The 15,610-nt window shown below is 46.2% G+C and overlaps 1 protein-coding gene across 1 annotated transcript in view; it reads right to left on the reverse strand.

Annotated features, from left to right (window-relative positions):
• tjp2b (tight junction protein 2b (zona occludens 2)) overlaps positions 1–15,610 on the reverse strand; it is a 52,220-nt gene that overhangs the window by 19,317 nt on the left and 17,293 nt on the right. The window contains exons 2-10 of the mRNA XM_068704243.1: positions 11,327–11,380; positions 10,925–11,049; positions 9,938–10,040; positions 7,300–7,837; positions 6,868–6,971; positions 6,389–6,542; positions 1,489–1,594; positions 798–919; positions 202–265 (exon numbers count right to left, since the gene is read on the reverse strand). Of these exons, the coding sequence (XP_068560344.1) occupies positions 202–265; positions 798–919; positions 1,489–1,594; positions 6,389–6,542; positions 6,868–6,971; positions 7,300–7,837; positions 9,938–10,040; positions 10,925–11,049; positions 11,327–11,380 (1,370 nt within the window). The remainder of the gene's footprint in view (positions 1–201; positions 266–797; positions 920–1,488; positions 1,595–6,388; positions 6,543–6,867; positions 6,972–7,299; positions 7,838–9,937; positions 10,041–10,924; positions 11,050–11,326; positions 11,381–15,610) is intronic.

Raw genomic sequence — 15,610 nt, forward strand, 5'->3', positions numbered from 1 at the left:
GCAGCTTTGTCCTCAGTCTCTGTCTCCGTCTCCGTCCTCAGTCCTGATATTCGTGCTAGTATAATGCATAAAGTTGGCGGCTTTCAGTGCCCAGAGACATGTAGCGCATTCCTCCAGTTCGTAGATACATGTTTACTTATATAAAATATAAGTGAAAAGTGAAAAGATAAGTATGAAGAGAGAAGAAACAGATAAACTCACCCATATATTTTTTCATCTTCAGGACTTGGTCGGAGGAGAATCTTGGGCGTGGTCGTTACAGCAGCTGTAGATGAGAGCATCGTTAATATCGTCCATGTTTACAACAAAAGAACGACATGTTATGTCAGTAAAAGTACATTTTAAAAGTCAGCCTTCAGTCTGGGGACGGGGTAGTAGTCTGAGAGAAAAAAAAAATCTGAATTTTCTGAGATTAAAGTGGTCAATTTACGAGAGAAAACTCACAAAAAATCTCGAAAATTATGAATTATTTTTTCAGAATATGACCCCTCCCCCTTCCTCAGCTCTGTAGATTTTTTTTTTTTTTTTTACCAACAATGGCCGTTAAAAGCAGTCAAAAGGTTGAGATTTGGATGTATTGATACATCAAATAGTATTGTAACACCTGCACTAATCCATACTGCTTAGCTTTACAGCTCTGCTCTCATCCAGCAGCAGCAGCAGGTGTTTTTCTGATCAAAAGCATAGCTTGAGTCAAAAAAAATTTAGGTTTATTTGCCATATCCAACTCTCTAAGATGACGATATGTCGGATGTTGTTGTTTGAACCCAAGTGACCAAACGATTGTGAGTGATGACCTGGAGGCTCCTCGATGTGCGGTGTGTCTTTGCTCAGCTCAGCTGAGGCCTGGGGGTCTTCAGGTACTCTGAATGGGGAGGCCATGGCTGACATCTTGGCTGTCCTCATGGGCTCCTCCCTGCTGCACACGCACGCACGCACGCACGCACGCACGCACACACACACACACACACACACACACACTCTGATTAAAACCTTAAAGGACATGCTGAATGAGCTTGAGTACTGTAGGAGGGGGACGAGATGCAGTAACACCTCACATACATTTTAAGGAAACAACAATAGGAAACAACCTTATAGAGTGACGCAGGAATGAGTCCTAAAACCCAGAAATGACTCAGCATTTTTGCGCTTGGTTCATTTATCTTGAAGTCGATGGGTTTTTGGTTAGAAGCCTGGAATAAGGTCTGTGGTTAGCACGAGTTCAGGAGATTTTTTACATTTAGTTCTACGTCAGTAAACGCCCCCCTCTGGTGAAGCTTTGAACAGTCTTAAAAAAGGCGGATGCTAACAAATGGCTAAATGAGATCACGTGACTCTGTCACGCCGACTAGTCCGCCGTCGTGGTTTAATAGCCTCACTTTAGCGTCTGACATGTGGCGATCGAATTCACGCTCGATCATGAATATAATCATATGTCGTGTCGGAGGTTTGTTGAGACTCATCCATCCAAGCTTCCATCCGCCCTACCTGGGGTTGTCTCGCTCGTTAGAGGAGTGGGAGGACAGGTCAGACTGGCGGGACCTCCTCTCCTCTGGGGGGGAATAGGAATGGTACGACTCCATCTCTGATATGTCTGACGGACGGACAAGACAAGACAGACATCTCAGTTAGACACGCACATGTGAATCAGACCACCAGCACCATCACCATCACCACCACCAGCCGTAGAAAATGGTTGCCTCAGGAAGCCCCGACACCAGCTAATGTCGCCCGAGGACACAATTAGAGATGTCAATCAACATGATGAGGACAAACTGTAGTGCCACAGCTCAGTTCCTCAGGATAAAAGCAGCCATTGCTCCAACACCCTGAATTCACAGTCCGCAAATAATTAACGGCATTATTGTTCAGATTTGTGTAAAAACACCAAGACGTTTTTTTAGACTACTTTCCAGGCAGCCATCGGTTTCCATTAGTGCACTTTGGACATCAGCTTCGACACTGCGTATGTATGATGATTAGCAATGGTTCAATGGTTGTTGTATTGTAGTAGTAGAGGGCCCACATGGGCCTCATGGGAGAATCCATGCTGCCTTTAATCCCCAAAAACAAGCTGGTCCAAAGTGCTTACACACAGGACCGCTCTGCGCAGAAAGCGCCCGGCTTTCATTCAGTCCCTCCTGTGAATTCTTTTCCTCTCGCATTTGAAGCGAACACGGCAGAGTCTTTGATTGGGCTGCTTTTATCCGTCAGAGCGTGGCACTCAGCACGCCGCTCTGATGAGAGGGAGGGAGGCGAAGGAAGCTTTAACAGAAGCCAAGAAAAAGAATGTGAGGTGTGTGAGAGGACGAGCGAGGGAACCGCATTAAAGAGACGTAAATGTGTCCCTCTGAAGAACGGTAGGCCATGGTAAACCAGCAATCAATTTCAGAGAGAGAGAGACAATCTAGAACGTGTTTATTAGTTTGATTAGGGTTAGAGACATTCTGCATTACCAGAGGTGACGGAGTTTAGAAGGCGAGGATGAAAGAGATGGGAAAGAGATAGAGATAGAGAGAGAGAGAGAGAGAGAGAGAGACCGAGAGGGAGAGAGGGAGAGAAAGAGAGGGAGAGACCGAGAGAGACCAAGAGAGAGAAAGACCAAGAGAGAGAGAGAGAGAGACCGAGAGAACGAGAGAGACCGCGAGAGAGAGAGAGCGAGAGAGACACCGAGAGAGAGAGAGAGAGAGAGAGAGAGAGGTTGAAGACAGAGGATAAGAAATATGAGGATAATGTGTCAAACCTGATGTGGGCTTTTATCGGCCAAATGTGTCAGAAACAACATCCATCGTTCAAATTCATGTCACAACACCGACACATTTGGACAATGTGTTGAAAGACTGAAAGAACCAGTGAATACAGGGCATGAGGACGTTCTATACGGGCCGGTTTGTGCATCTGTGGGTCCATCGAACGCTCTACAGCAACACACCAGGACCAATCGGGTATTCCTGGTCTCCATAGAATCAGCTGGCATGGTTTGTTTTTGGTGGTATTTTGTTCAGTTTCTAAATTTTTAAATATGCCTTTGTTACTGAAGACCCCGGGGCGAAGGGGTCCAGTACCGGAAAAAAGGGCAAAAACCCCACTGTTCTCCACCATACCTAAAATCTCAGTTATATAACAAATCACTAGGAATTGCACACAGCTATATACCATTTTTGGCGATACTTAAGCATGCGTGTGCCATTTGTTTAAACCTTTATATTATGGGATGTTTTATAATTTATTTTTGCAATCGTTTGCACGTGCATGCAAGCGTCCGTGAGTGAGTGAGTACGTTTGTGAGCGAGTGAACAGCTCCGCGTCTGTCCACGGCTAATCTCGCATTCTGCCGCAGCAACCTGCATCATATTTTGGGTGGCCAGTCACGGCCGCACACACTCGCCATTTTTCATACTGTAATAATATTCTGTATGTAATCTAACTTTTTTTTACTGCAATAAAGAACAATAACATATCCTCTATAATACAAGAAATATCAATTACTGAATGAATACCGATTGCTGTGAAATTTGCCGAGTACGTTCATGCTACTCAGAGGATGAACCCTTTTCATTTGAATGACTCCATGACCTTTCCTTGAGCACCGAGCTAAGCTAAGGCTAAGCTTAATCCTCAATAAAGTCGTTTGTCTTGGCTTTGTTTGACTTCCATATTGTGGATTGAAATGATCGACGCAGCTGCTGGTGGATTTGTGATCTTGTTTTACATTTTTCATCCATATTTAGCGCAGCAGAAACTTAAGCTTATTTGTACTTTTGTTTAGGCTGAAGCTTAAAGCTTAGATGCCAAGCAATTTAAGTCCATTTCACAGAGATTCTCTACTGGGGCGACTGCGTGGACGAAGCTTAAGTTGTTAGCCAGTGTTGTGGCGAGTGGCAGAGGTGCACCGGCGTATTTAAAAAAAAAAAAAAAAGGTGAACTCGCACTCTTTATCTCCCGCTAGAGCCTGCAGACATCCGGACTCTGAACTACCAGCCCCAAGCACCAAGAAAACACTGCTGCACAGCTACTGGAAGTGGCTTATAAACTTGGTCACAGCTACAGAATGCATTTCATAAAGACCTAAATACGTGCCGCGATTATTAATAAGTGCCGTCTCTCAGAATCTAATTCCTCGTCTCTCAAAAACTGTGGTTGGATCCAAATTTATGTTTCCTTGAAACTCCCTGGGAAATCGCCAGGAACAGTTTCAAAATTGTAAGGCTCCATGTGTCTGTTTTGACCCTTCCTGCCAGCGGCCGCGTCGGCCCAGACCAACCAGGCTCCTCGTCTGGGCCGACGGTGGCGTGAAACCTGTCGGTGAAACGTGTGTTACAAGGATGACCGTGTGTGAAATGGAAATACAGCGAGAGACGACGGAGAGTTCAGACGTGCCTCCCGGACGGACGGCGAGTTGCCACGCTGTTAAGACAAATCATTAATATGTTATTACACGGAAAGATCAACGAGCATCTTACCCACTTTATGAGCCACGCTTATGTCATGCAACGCTCTGTGTTCACAAAAATACATCATCACCCGTCTCCATGAAATGAAAGCACACTCCTCTGAAGGCAGCGTACCGCCTCCTTCACTTAATGAACCACACAATTCAAAGTACATTGTGATTAAAACGTGTTTATTTATTCAGGAAAATGAAAATCAGGTATTAAAATTTTCTTTTTTTTAGAAGATTTAGAGCAGTATAAAGAGAAGTGCAAAAAAAGGGTGTGAAGGCTTTACAACTTTAGTCAGGTTGCGTCACAGCCGCTTTACAGCTTAGAGAAAGGCAACAGTGTTACACATGCTGTGTGTCTTGGGTGGTCCTTCATCTAAAAGTATGACATTTTATCTGGAAGAGAAAACACAGAGAGATTGCACTGTTGAGCGATTACTGGGATCGCTTCTGCTGGTCAAGATGAGCACTTTCAAAAGTAATACGATCAGTTCAGGTTTTCTAAAAGACAAGTGGGGCCGGAGGTCCCGGTTACACCACGACCCGCCGGTCACCTCTCTCTCTCTCTCCTGGTACGGTGAGCAGTCGAGGGCAGAAGACTCAACACTGCTTCGGTATTTTTAGCCGCTTGAACGGCCGATGTTTTCAACCTTTGTAAGTGTGTATGTGGAACCGAACGTCTCCAGGAAACGGTTGAAATAACGCCAACGGACACTTCAGTATGGAGGCTCAAGTGTGCCACATGGAATAATTATTAACATCTGCATTAGTTAATTCAAAAGGTATTAAACATGTCTTTAAAACATTCATGGTTCGCAATGATATAATTAAACATAGGGTAATAAATAACTACTATTTCTATTTCATTATTTTTGTTTAATTAACGTTTTTACGTTCTTGACTAATAGACTCTTTTAGTGCCGATGTAACAAGATGACAAACTGTGATTCTAACGAGCTACAATATCGGTGTAGCTTAGCTTAGCCTAACCGTAGCCTGTACGGCTGCAGCGGTGAGCTTCATCGCTAACGCAGAAGGCTAAACCCCATGAAAGAGATGGTGAGAAAGAGTTGCTAATAGTTTAGCACAGCCAAAGGCTCACAGCTTACGGTTAGCAAAAGCTGAACTATGAGCAGCATTGTCTCTCCGTCTCTGGCCATCAGCTGCTGCAGGAATCGATCGAAAAACCAGGACATGAGTCAGCGGTTTTGTCTCGAAGTCAATGGGTTTTGGTATAATTCATTATTGTTTCAACCGTCGTAATTAAAGCAAGGGTCGGTGATGGTCAGAAACGTGATCAACCTTAAAAACCAGCCCAGTGTTGCTAACTTCCAATGACAGTAGCTAGCCTCGCTAGCTCCAAAAGTTGCTGGATCTAGCGGGCGAGTTTGCCGAGTCGGCAACACCGACAGCTAGTCCCCCTTGGGCCTCCCTCCAAAAGCCCCGCCCACAAAATGATCGTTCCAAAAACGATTGGACGGCCTTGCTACTATTAGATTTCGATGTTCTGTCAGAGCATTTGATCCGTCGATTGCTGTCGGGATGTAAAAAAGAATTTCAACAAATACATATTTTTGGAGAAGATTACCAACCCCAGCGTTAAGGAATGAACTCGAGACCTATTGACCTTATTGTTCCTGTGGCACACTTCAACCTCCACAGCATGGAGCGGATCTGACTAGCTCTACTTCTTTGGTCCTCTGTCAATCAAAAACCTTCAGAGAGACTTCCTCCTGACCTGGACCTACATCTCACACACACAGGTCTACGCATATTCTAGGGAACACTGATTTGACTGAATCTGACGCTCTGAGGCCTCTGTAGGTCTCAAGATCGTGGAACTGGTACGAGCATAAGTCATTCATCATTGGACCCCGTGGGTCCTAACAGACATCCCCGTGGTTTAACACTAACCCTGTCGGTCGGGCCGCGCGTCCGGTGACTCACCGTCGTTGTCCGAGTCGGAGTCTGCGAGGGGGGGGATGCGGACCAGGATGTGGCGGCGGTCTCTCTGGACCACCAGCTGCAGCTTTCCCCTCGACTTCTCTATCAGCTTCCCGGCGTCGTGCAGAGAGAGGTTCTCTGTCACCGTCCCATTGATCTACACACACACACACACACACACACACACACACACACACACACACACACACACACACACACACACACACACACACACACACACACACACACACACACACACACACACACACACAGTCAGAGGCTGCATTAAGGATTACGGACCGGATTAAGGAGCCAGTTGGCCTGCTTTGGAAGCCTAGGGGAACTTTGCTTCTTTCACCTTCATGTCAGAGGCTGTGAATGTGAATTAGTGAACAATCTAGTGAGTCGTATGAAATGTTATGAACCCTCAGCGGGTACCAGGACCGCAGGTTGGGAACCACTGTGAATGAATGTGTGTGTACCTTGAGAATGATGTCTCCCTCCTGCAGGTTCCCGTCCTTGGCAGCCAGGCCTGTGCTGGTCATCTGTTTGATGAAGATCTGACTGCCCAGACGTAGACCGTACTCTAACACAACACATGCAGAACACACCAGTTACTGCAAAGCCCCCCCAATGTGTGGTTTGTGTCATTAGGCTGTGTGTGTGTGTGTGTGTGTGTGTGTGTGTGTGTGTGTGTGTGTGTGTGTGTGTGTGTGTGTGTGTGTGTGTATATATATATATATATATATATATATATATATATATATATATATATATATATATATATATATATAAAAGACTAAAGACGCAGCGACAGCAACGTGTTCTTGGCCCATTTTGTGTAAATCTAACCGGCAAACAACTGGACATATGAGACACATAATAAAAATAAATGCTTCGATCATCAGTTTTACCTTCGCTGGGTCTGTTCTTCACCAGCAGGACGTTGACCGGTTTCTCCAGTGGCTCCAGGTCTCTGGAGGGTTCTGGGGATGGAGGGTTGTCGTTGAGCTGTTCCCTGCTCTTATACCTCCCTCCTTTTCCTCCTCCTCCTCCTCCTCCTCCTCCTCCTCCTTCTCCTCGCTCGTACTTGTCCTCCGTGCGGTAGCTTTCCCCGGGGCTGCGGCCTCGGCTGTGGAAGCGCTGGCGCTCGTCGCTGGTGTCCAGGGCCCGCCCCCGGCTGCCCTCCCTCCTGGCTCGGTCGGGGCTGGGCGAGGTCCTCTCCTGGCTCCTCCCGCGGCTCCTCCCTCTCTGGTTCGAGTCCCGCCCTCCCCTGTAGTCGGGGTCCAGGTACGCTTTGCTGTCCGAGTTGTGGTCCCGGCCCTCGTCGTGGTACCAGATGTTGGCGTCGGCGTCGTAGTAGTGGGTGGAGGGGCCGTATTCCCGACTCTCTCCGCCCGGGGACGGGGGCTGCATCGAGTGGAGCGCCACCTTGCGTGGTCTCTTCACCGTCTGACAGAATGAAAATAACAAAAATAAAATGAATATGATCTGAGCTTCTAAAGACCGGACAGACGAGTGAAGCTGACTGATTTAGATCAGGTAAAGTCATAGAAAACTTAAATTAGAATCACGTTTCTTCCACATCTTTACGTAGGAACACAGGTGACGTTTTGCAAAAAGCATTGGGGGACCAAGTCATTGCTTTGCAAGTCCCAAGTCAAGACTGACAAGTCCAGAGTCAAGTCCCAAACTTTTTAAATACCATACTTAATAATCTTTTCTCTTGAGTATCAAGTATTTTCAGGTCAAAGGGCTCAAGTCCAAGTCATAGGTGTTACAGCCATGAGCGTTCAGTTGAAAGTCTTATTTGATTTTGTCAAACGAGTCTAAGGTCACTAAATTTGTGACTGGAGTCTAAGTCTAGTTTAGGTCATGTGACTCGAGTCCACACCTCCGGAAAACACCACAGGGCAGCTTCACCGAGTGCAAACCAACAAGGAGAAAGAATTAAGAGTGTGCGGACCTGGAGTAAAGATTAGTGCGAGTTAAAAACAACAGAAGAACAAAAAGGGACACAGAGACTTCATCCATTAAATGACCTATGTGTTCAGTAAGGCTCTAAAAGAAGCCGAGCTTCACACTAAATGTCTTCTGTGTCTCAGACAGCAGTGAGAGTAAAGATACAGCTGGATGTCGTGAAAGCAGGGATTCAAAGCAGCAAATCAGATTCCCTCGACATGTCAGGCTTTTATACTTAGCCGTACGGAGCGGTGAGATTAGTCCAGCGTACACACGGGAGAAACACTGCTGCTGCTTTTAGAGCTGCAGAGGCAGCCGGGCTGAAACCCTGAGAGAGCACTGACGCAAACACGCTATCTGCTCCTGTACATGTAAAGTGCTACTATACAGAAAGCAGGCAGCGTCCCTGCTCTGCACTCTGTTCCTCCTCACTTGAGCTGGCTCGCCGTGAAACATCTGAAAAACATCTGAAACGTGCCGTCTTACCCAACATTTTTACTTTTCAAGCTCCATTAATTGCAAATCTCATCAGGACCTCTAGACCCTTTTAACCCTGAGAGGAGAGTTCACACTGACGATCGTAATTCAATATGGCGACGGCGAAATCGGAGTCGGCGAGTGTTTGCCTCAGCCAACAAACCGTTCTTTATTTCCCTCTCTCACACACACACACACACACACACACACACACACACACACTCACATATCTGTTGAGTGCCACAGCACTGCAAATACAGCTGTGATGAGTGTCAGTCCACTGCACTCTTTTGGCCTCTCTCACACTAACACACAAACGTCCGTCAGAGAGCGGGTGGAGACGCGATCGTTGAAAGATGGAGGTGACGAAGCGCGTTTTTTGGAAGACATTGGTAGAGGTCTCGGTGCAGAGGGGTTCATTGGTTCTCAGCTAAGCTCAGGATCACAACATTCTTGTGAAAGTTAGCAAAATGATTTAAAAGTTGTGGAATGCTTAACTTCCTGTCATGCAGCAAATTTTCTTTAAAAAAAAAAATTTCTTACAATTTTTTCTTAAATCTTTTTTCTTCTGTGGTAAAGCCGAGGCTAAGCTCCCATTGGAGAAAAGGGGATTCTTTCTCCAACGAGAACTCTGTACTTTACCGATCGCGTTTAGAACTACGAGTCCATTTTAGTCACGGTTCAGGATCTTTCAACCGCAACCTCCAGGTCTGAAAAATGAAGCCAACGCAAAGTGAAAACGGCAGTTCCTCGACTGGACACATAAAGAGAGTCAATCCTCATCGACAAATGTTTGTCTCTATGTCTCTTTCCCCAATGTAAGTCTATGGGAAAACATTTTGGGAGCCATGGCCCCAAAATTGTAACTCCACCGTTTGGCCTCAATTTTAAAATTGTCTTCAAAGCCTGGCGCCCCCTCCTCGGGGGGCTCGGTCTAAACATGGTCCCTTCTGGCTCCAAAGAACCAAGATGGCGACGACCAAAATGACAAACCCAAGGTGAACAACCTCGACTACCCACACACTTATTTTATCTTTTTTCTTCGTATGTGAGCCGTTATGTCATCAATCTTAATAACTCAGGAAAGAAAGACACTGTGGGGTTCATACTCACTATTTTAGCCACTTTACCACATTTACGGAGCGACTGCACAGCAAAGGAATGAGGCACATTGTCCATGGGGATGGAGTTGACCTGAATGACACGATCATTCTCACTGGACAAAACAAAACACAACAAAAAAAGACACACAAGAAATTAAGATAATGTGAGAACAACAATAACGTAGACATTTAAAAATGTTTCACAACAAACACAGCTTCGTACAAATTTGTTGTAACTTGATTGCAGGAAACAATTCCATTGATTGAGTTGTGGTTAGAGTATCTTTGTAAAATTATTGAACCATAAAACACACATTTATCGCCATTTTTCATGTTATTTTTAGCCAGACATGTTGCAGAGCTCCTACACAGAGGCGTGCTACGTAGCTAACTCAGCCGCACGAAATGCAGAGTTCATCAGTCCAACTCGTGGTGGAGGTGAGGTTGTGGATAAAACCAGTACACAACAGTGGGGTTGCAAAGCTCCAGGAATATTGAAGGAAGCAAACTTTCCATGGGAATTAGCAGGAATGTATGGGACAAATGGAAATACATTTTGGATTATTTGCTCAGATGAAAACATCTGAAAGAAAAACAAAAAAGAATCCATTAATTTGGGAGTTAGCTAGCTAGCAACTTAGCTAATGGGGGAAAGGCACTTTGAAAATCTGAGCCGACAATGTGAGCCGTGTGCAAACTGAAGGCTTTAAAGTGATGAACTAATTCATAAAATAAATGCTTTTAGATAAAGAATAAATAGAAACTCCTGAATTAGCGTGCTCAATCAAGCTACATCCAGCTACCTAGCGATCAGACAGTGCTAAAATATATCAGAACTCAGAGAGTACAGTAGTGTTGGCTGACAAAAACAAGGTGTAGGACGTAGAATTACCGTTTTGTGCGCATCTCATCACTATGAAAATGTACGAAATTGTGCAAATTTCCCACAAATTTCTGATCTTAACTTCCCTCGCAGGCCACTCTTTGCTAGACTTACTAGAGGAATCCATCTGCCGGTCCTCCCTGCAGCACGTCGGACACGATGATTGACGTCTCGCCGTTGTCCACGTTGGGGTTGTCCCGTCCACCTGACACCGCGATACCGAAACCCATCTTAGAATCCTGCAGGATTTAATGGTTAAAGCAGTAAAGCGGTTTATTTGGGGCGAGATTTTTTAAAATAAGACATGTAGAATAAAAAGGTTTTAGATTCGGTTGGTTCCGTAGGAAGCGTTCCTCACACGTGACGTGTTCAAGGAACGTCGGAAAGATACAACTCTGATGATTCTGATGTTTTTTTTGACGTATGCAGAATGTTTGTCCCTGAATTCTTCAGGTCGATGAACAGACGGATGGACGTCAACACGGTTCAACAGCACAGTCAAGTGAAGGAACTCACCCGCTGCAGATTGACTGTGTACTGCTCCCAGACCGTCTCTTCCATCCCAGAGCTCTGTGGGGAACAACAGACAGGCAGCTGGGTTACAATTCATTCAGCAGCATGTTACGTTTAGATTCACGGAGGGATGAGCACATACAAGTGGAAAGGAGACACACCACACATCAGAGGAAAGCGGTGTGTGTGTGTGTGTGTGTGTGTGTGTGTGTGTGTGTGTGTGTGTGTGTGAGAGTGTGTGTGTGTGTGTGTGAGTGTGTGAACTGAGCTGACCTCTGTGAAAAAACAGTATCATGTCAATAACAGCCGCCTGTGTGTTGTCCTGTCTGTCTCACTGCCTGGCTGGTGTATGATTGTAATTGGACAACAGACATCTGCCCTCATCTATTTCCAGCTCAATTCTCTCTCTCTCTCTCTCACACACTCACAACCAACCAACCAACCAACCAGGGATGTGTGCTCAACTTCAGCTGCTTCAGCGGGACAATCTTCAAAAATGAACACCACTTTTATGATTTTTGATGCGTAAACACAAAATCGGCAGAAGCAAAAAAGCAATTGTCGGACTATGAACAGGGACGGGTACCGTTACTAGTACTAATACACTAATCAGTTGCACCTGCAGTGGACGAGGACGGACGGCTGCTCCGCAAACAGTAGAAACCTGAGCATTCCTACAGGTCGACCACCTGCTTGTTGGCTAAGCTAAGCTAAGCTAAAGGCGGGAACATTTGGCGCGATGAGATGCGTAAAAACTCCAAAATTCACGCATTTACTGCCGCATTTTAATATCGTATAACAAAAACCTTTACGGAAGCTCGTGTTAACCACAGACCTCGTTTGAGCCGTCGAACCAAAGGGCCACTCAAAAATCCACTTGACTCTTTATGCTCATATTCAGAATACGACCACGTGAGCGCGGAGGAATCGGGCTATTCGTATCCCCGTAACAACCGGCATAAGGTGTATACGTACAAAAGCATCCCGGTTTTCTGGAAAAAAACGACATGTGGCGTTTACGTGTGCAAACACGTAAACGGGATACTTAAAAAAAAAAACGATCACAAAACGGATCATTCACGTAAACACTCAGTGAGAGAGATTAGAAGAGGACGTGACGATGAGATGTTTCCACGGAGACCGACTCCCTCTCTGTGTTTCTCTGAATGCTTCATCATAATCTTCAGACGGGCGGTGAGGGACCGCCAGATGGCTATGCAGAAAAGAATAAAGCACCTTATCAAAAATTAAATAACCTATTTTAAGACTGCGGAGTACGCCTGTACTGGTGATGTAAGTTGCTTTGGAATGAATTATATTCAGAGCGTTTGTGAAAGTTCAAAGTGCGCGTGAGGAAAAAAGTTTTTAGTGTTTTGGTAGATTTTGTAAAAAGAAAGAATAAGTTCAATGAAATCTTAAGGAAAGAGGTAAACATGTTATTTGGAGCGTTGTACAAAGTTGTGCTTTCCCGTGTTGTCAAAGAGCATATTATATTGAAGTTTATTTCATTGGTATTTTCCAACGGCTAGTGCCGTGCCCGGTTCGGAGCGCGGCGCCCCTTCAGAGTGGGCCGGACGCGTGGCTCCTGATCCCGGACGGGCTTGCAGGAAAGTGAAGAAGAGTTCGGTTGTGCCGTTTAGTTTAAATCCAAAATCCAGCAGCAAAAGAAAAGAAAAAAACGGCGGAGTTGAAAAATTTCAACTCACACGTTTGGGGCGTTTTGCCGATTGAAGCAAATTTGCGTCAATCGCGCCATCGCAAATTTGCGTCATTCCAGTCTCATCGCGTCTGTGCATAGACTTTGTATGTATGTGCGTTTGGTGTGAACGCACCATTACGGTCAAAATGGCGGCGACGACAAAGACGGGGATTTATTATATATTCGCATCGTGCCTAACTTCAGTGGATCTTAAGATATCGGGTATGCAATTAATCTGCAGATGACCCGGTTCAAAATGAGACCAAACGTATCTTTGGATGTCAGTTGTTGTTTTTTTTTAAGGCCAAAAAAAAACCCGTGGCCTGCAACAGACATGTTGATGACTTGCGGCCGCTACCGGCTGGTTAAGAGGACTGAGACGTCGGCAGTCAACGGTGATGTGAAACGGTCGATGAAAACCATGAGAGGTCCTTGAACATACGGTCGTAAACGACCACCAAAAATATCAGGCTTGATGGGTTCAGTAATAGGACAGATTAGCCGTGGACAGACGGAGAGATGCACGAGCGCACGAACACACACACACACCCAGCCAAACACATGATCACCCCCCCAGGCTATTATGCCTGGCGGGGATAGTCACTATTAAAAATTAAATCACTTTAACGATGTGACAAAGGTTTAAGTACTCTGTTAAAAGGTGCACCAGAGGAGTATTCTCTGCATAATTGAGAAATGATCATTTTTACATCATTCTCATTGAAAAACATATTCAAATGATAACGGTGTGATTTGGGCAGGGGGTCTGTAGAGTGTGGACATCTCTGCAGCACCACAATATTTCATCTAAAAGTGGTATTTTGACACACAATTCACCTTTAAAAACGGGAACGTTCACCCCAAAATAAAACAAAAATACAGATTTTCTGTCTTACCTGTCGTGCCATTTATCATTGCAGATTGTTTTGGTGGGAGTTGCCCAGCGTTTGGTCGTAGATTTCTCTCCAATAAAATGGGACTACATGCTCAAAGCACCAAAAAAAAAGAAGCCACATTTGGAAAACTCTCTTTCCAGAAATCATGACCCGGTTACTCCAAATAATCCACAGACCTCGTCGTGAGCAGTTACATGTGAGGAACTACGGCTGACAGAAAATAGCTCCTACCTGAAACTGTCCGATTACCGTACAGTTGTGTTACGTTGGAGAGAAGACGGACATCTCTACGGTCGAGATCTCCAACACCAGACAACTCACATCCAAAACAATCTGGACTGCAGTCAGTGCTTTTAAAATACACGTCAATCAACATCCCTGGATATTTAAGGTTCGAGAGTCTTTGCCTTGAAGCGGTAAATACATATTCAGACAAAGCACCGATGGCTGCAGGCATCACCACTCTGTGTGAAGGACAACATGCGCGTCTAAACCTCCGACGCCGCCTTCTGCAAAGTGAAGTCAAAGAGAAGGCTTTCTAAAGATCTCAACCAGTTGCATATTCCAGCCTTTAAATCCACCATGTGAAAGACCTCTGTGCCTGTTTCCATTTAAATGAAAGCATCTTTAAAAGCAGCGGATAACACACCACAAACTACCATCCATCCATCCATCCATCCATCCATCCATCCATGTCCCACCAATCTGAGCAGACAGGAGTTCCCAGCAGGTGCATAGAGGACCACCAGGCTGCCCTTCAGCAGTTCAGTGTCCAGCCCCCTCAGCTGGATCCCGGACCCCCCACCGCCGCCGCCGACTCCAGCTTCCCCCCGGCCGTCCGAGGCCGCGATCGCGCCCTTCTCGGCCGGCCTGCACCGGTGCCAGCTGGGGTAGCCGGCGCAGCAGCCGGTCGGCAGCCACTCCAGACTCATGGCCGGCGCAGAGGAGCCCTCCTCCTCCTCCTCCTCCTCCTCCTCCACCTCCACCTCCTCAGTGCCTCGGCACCTCGGGTGCCCCTGCCCCGTCAAACCCACGGCCCTGACTAGCTTGGTCCCGCTCCGGCATGCTCGGCGTGGGCAATTTAGACTCGCGACCGCCACCTAAAAGTCCACGTCCCACGGGAGCAACCGCTTAACCTCCCCTGCCTCTGTGTCCTACCTCCAATCTGGATAAGCCTGAGCGGCGGCGGATTAGCCTGGGAGGGAGGAGAGACTAAAAATAACAGCAGACTCACAGCGTCTCCTCCTCCTCCTCCTCCTCCTCCTCCTCCTCCACCTCCTGCTGCTGCTGCTGCTGCTGCTCCCGACCCGCGGAGAGTCCTCAGCGCTCGCACCGCGCGCCTCCACTTCCTGCGCAGGCCGGATGGCATGGCCAGGTAGGAGCGAGGGGGGGGAAACGGAGAGAAGGAGCACTCCGCCGGTCCTCCCTCCTCCCTCTGTCTGTCACTCTGCTCACTATCCTGCTGCTTTTTCCTCTCTCTCTCTCTCTCTCTCTCTCTCTCTCTCTCTCTCTCTCTATTTGTTTTAGCAGATTTGTGAGGACTGTCACGACTACATTCACTCCCCAAAGAACCACAGTCAGCATTTAGTTACCAATTTCTTCTTGATGTGTGTCATCACTGGGTCTTATTCAAGCTTGTTTATGTATTTTTTTTTCTTAAAAACCCAAAAATTAATAGAATTCTGATTCAAG

The sequence above is a fragment of the Cebidichthys violaceus genome, unplaced genomic scaffold (assembly GCF_023349555.1).
Source record: "Cebidichthys violaceus isolate CVI_PGR_0920_01 unplaced genomic scaffold, fCebVio1.0.p SCAF_9, whole genome shotgun sequence".
NCBI lineage: Eukaryota > Metazoa > Chordata > Actinopteri > Perciformes > Stichaeidae > Cebidichthys > Cebidichthys violaceus.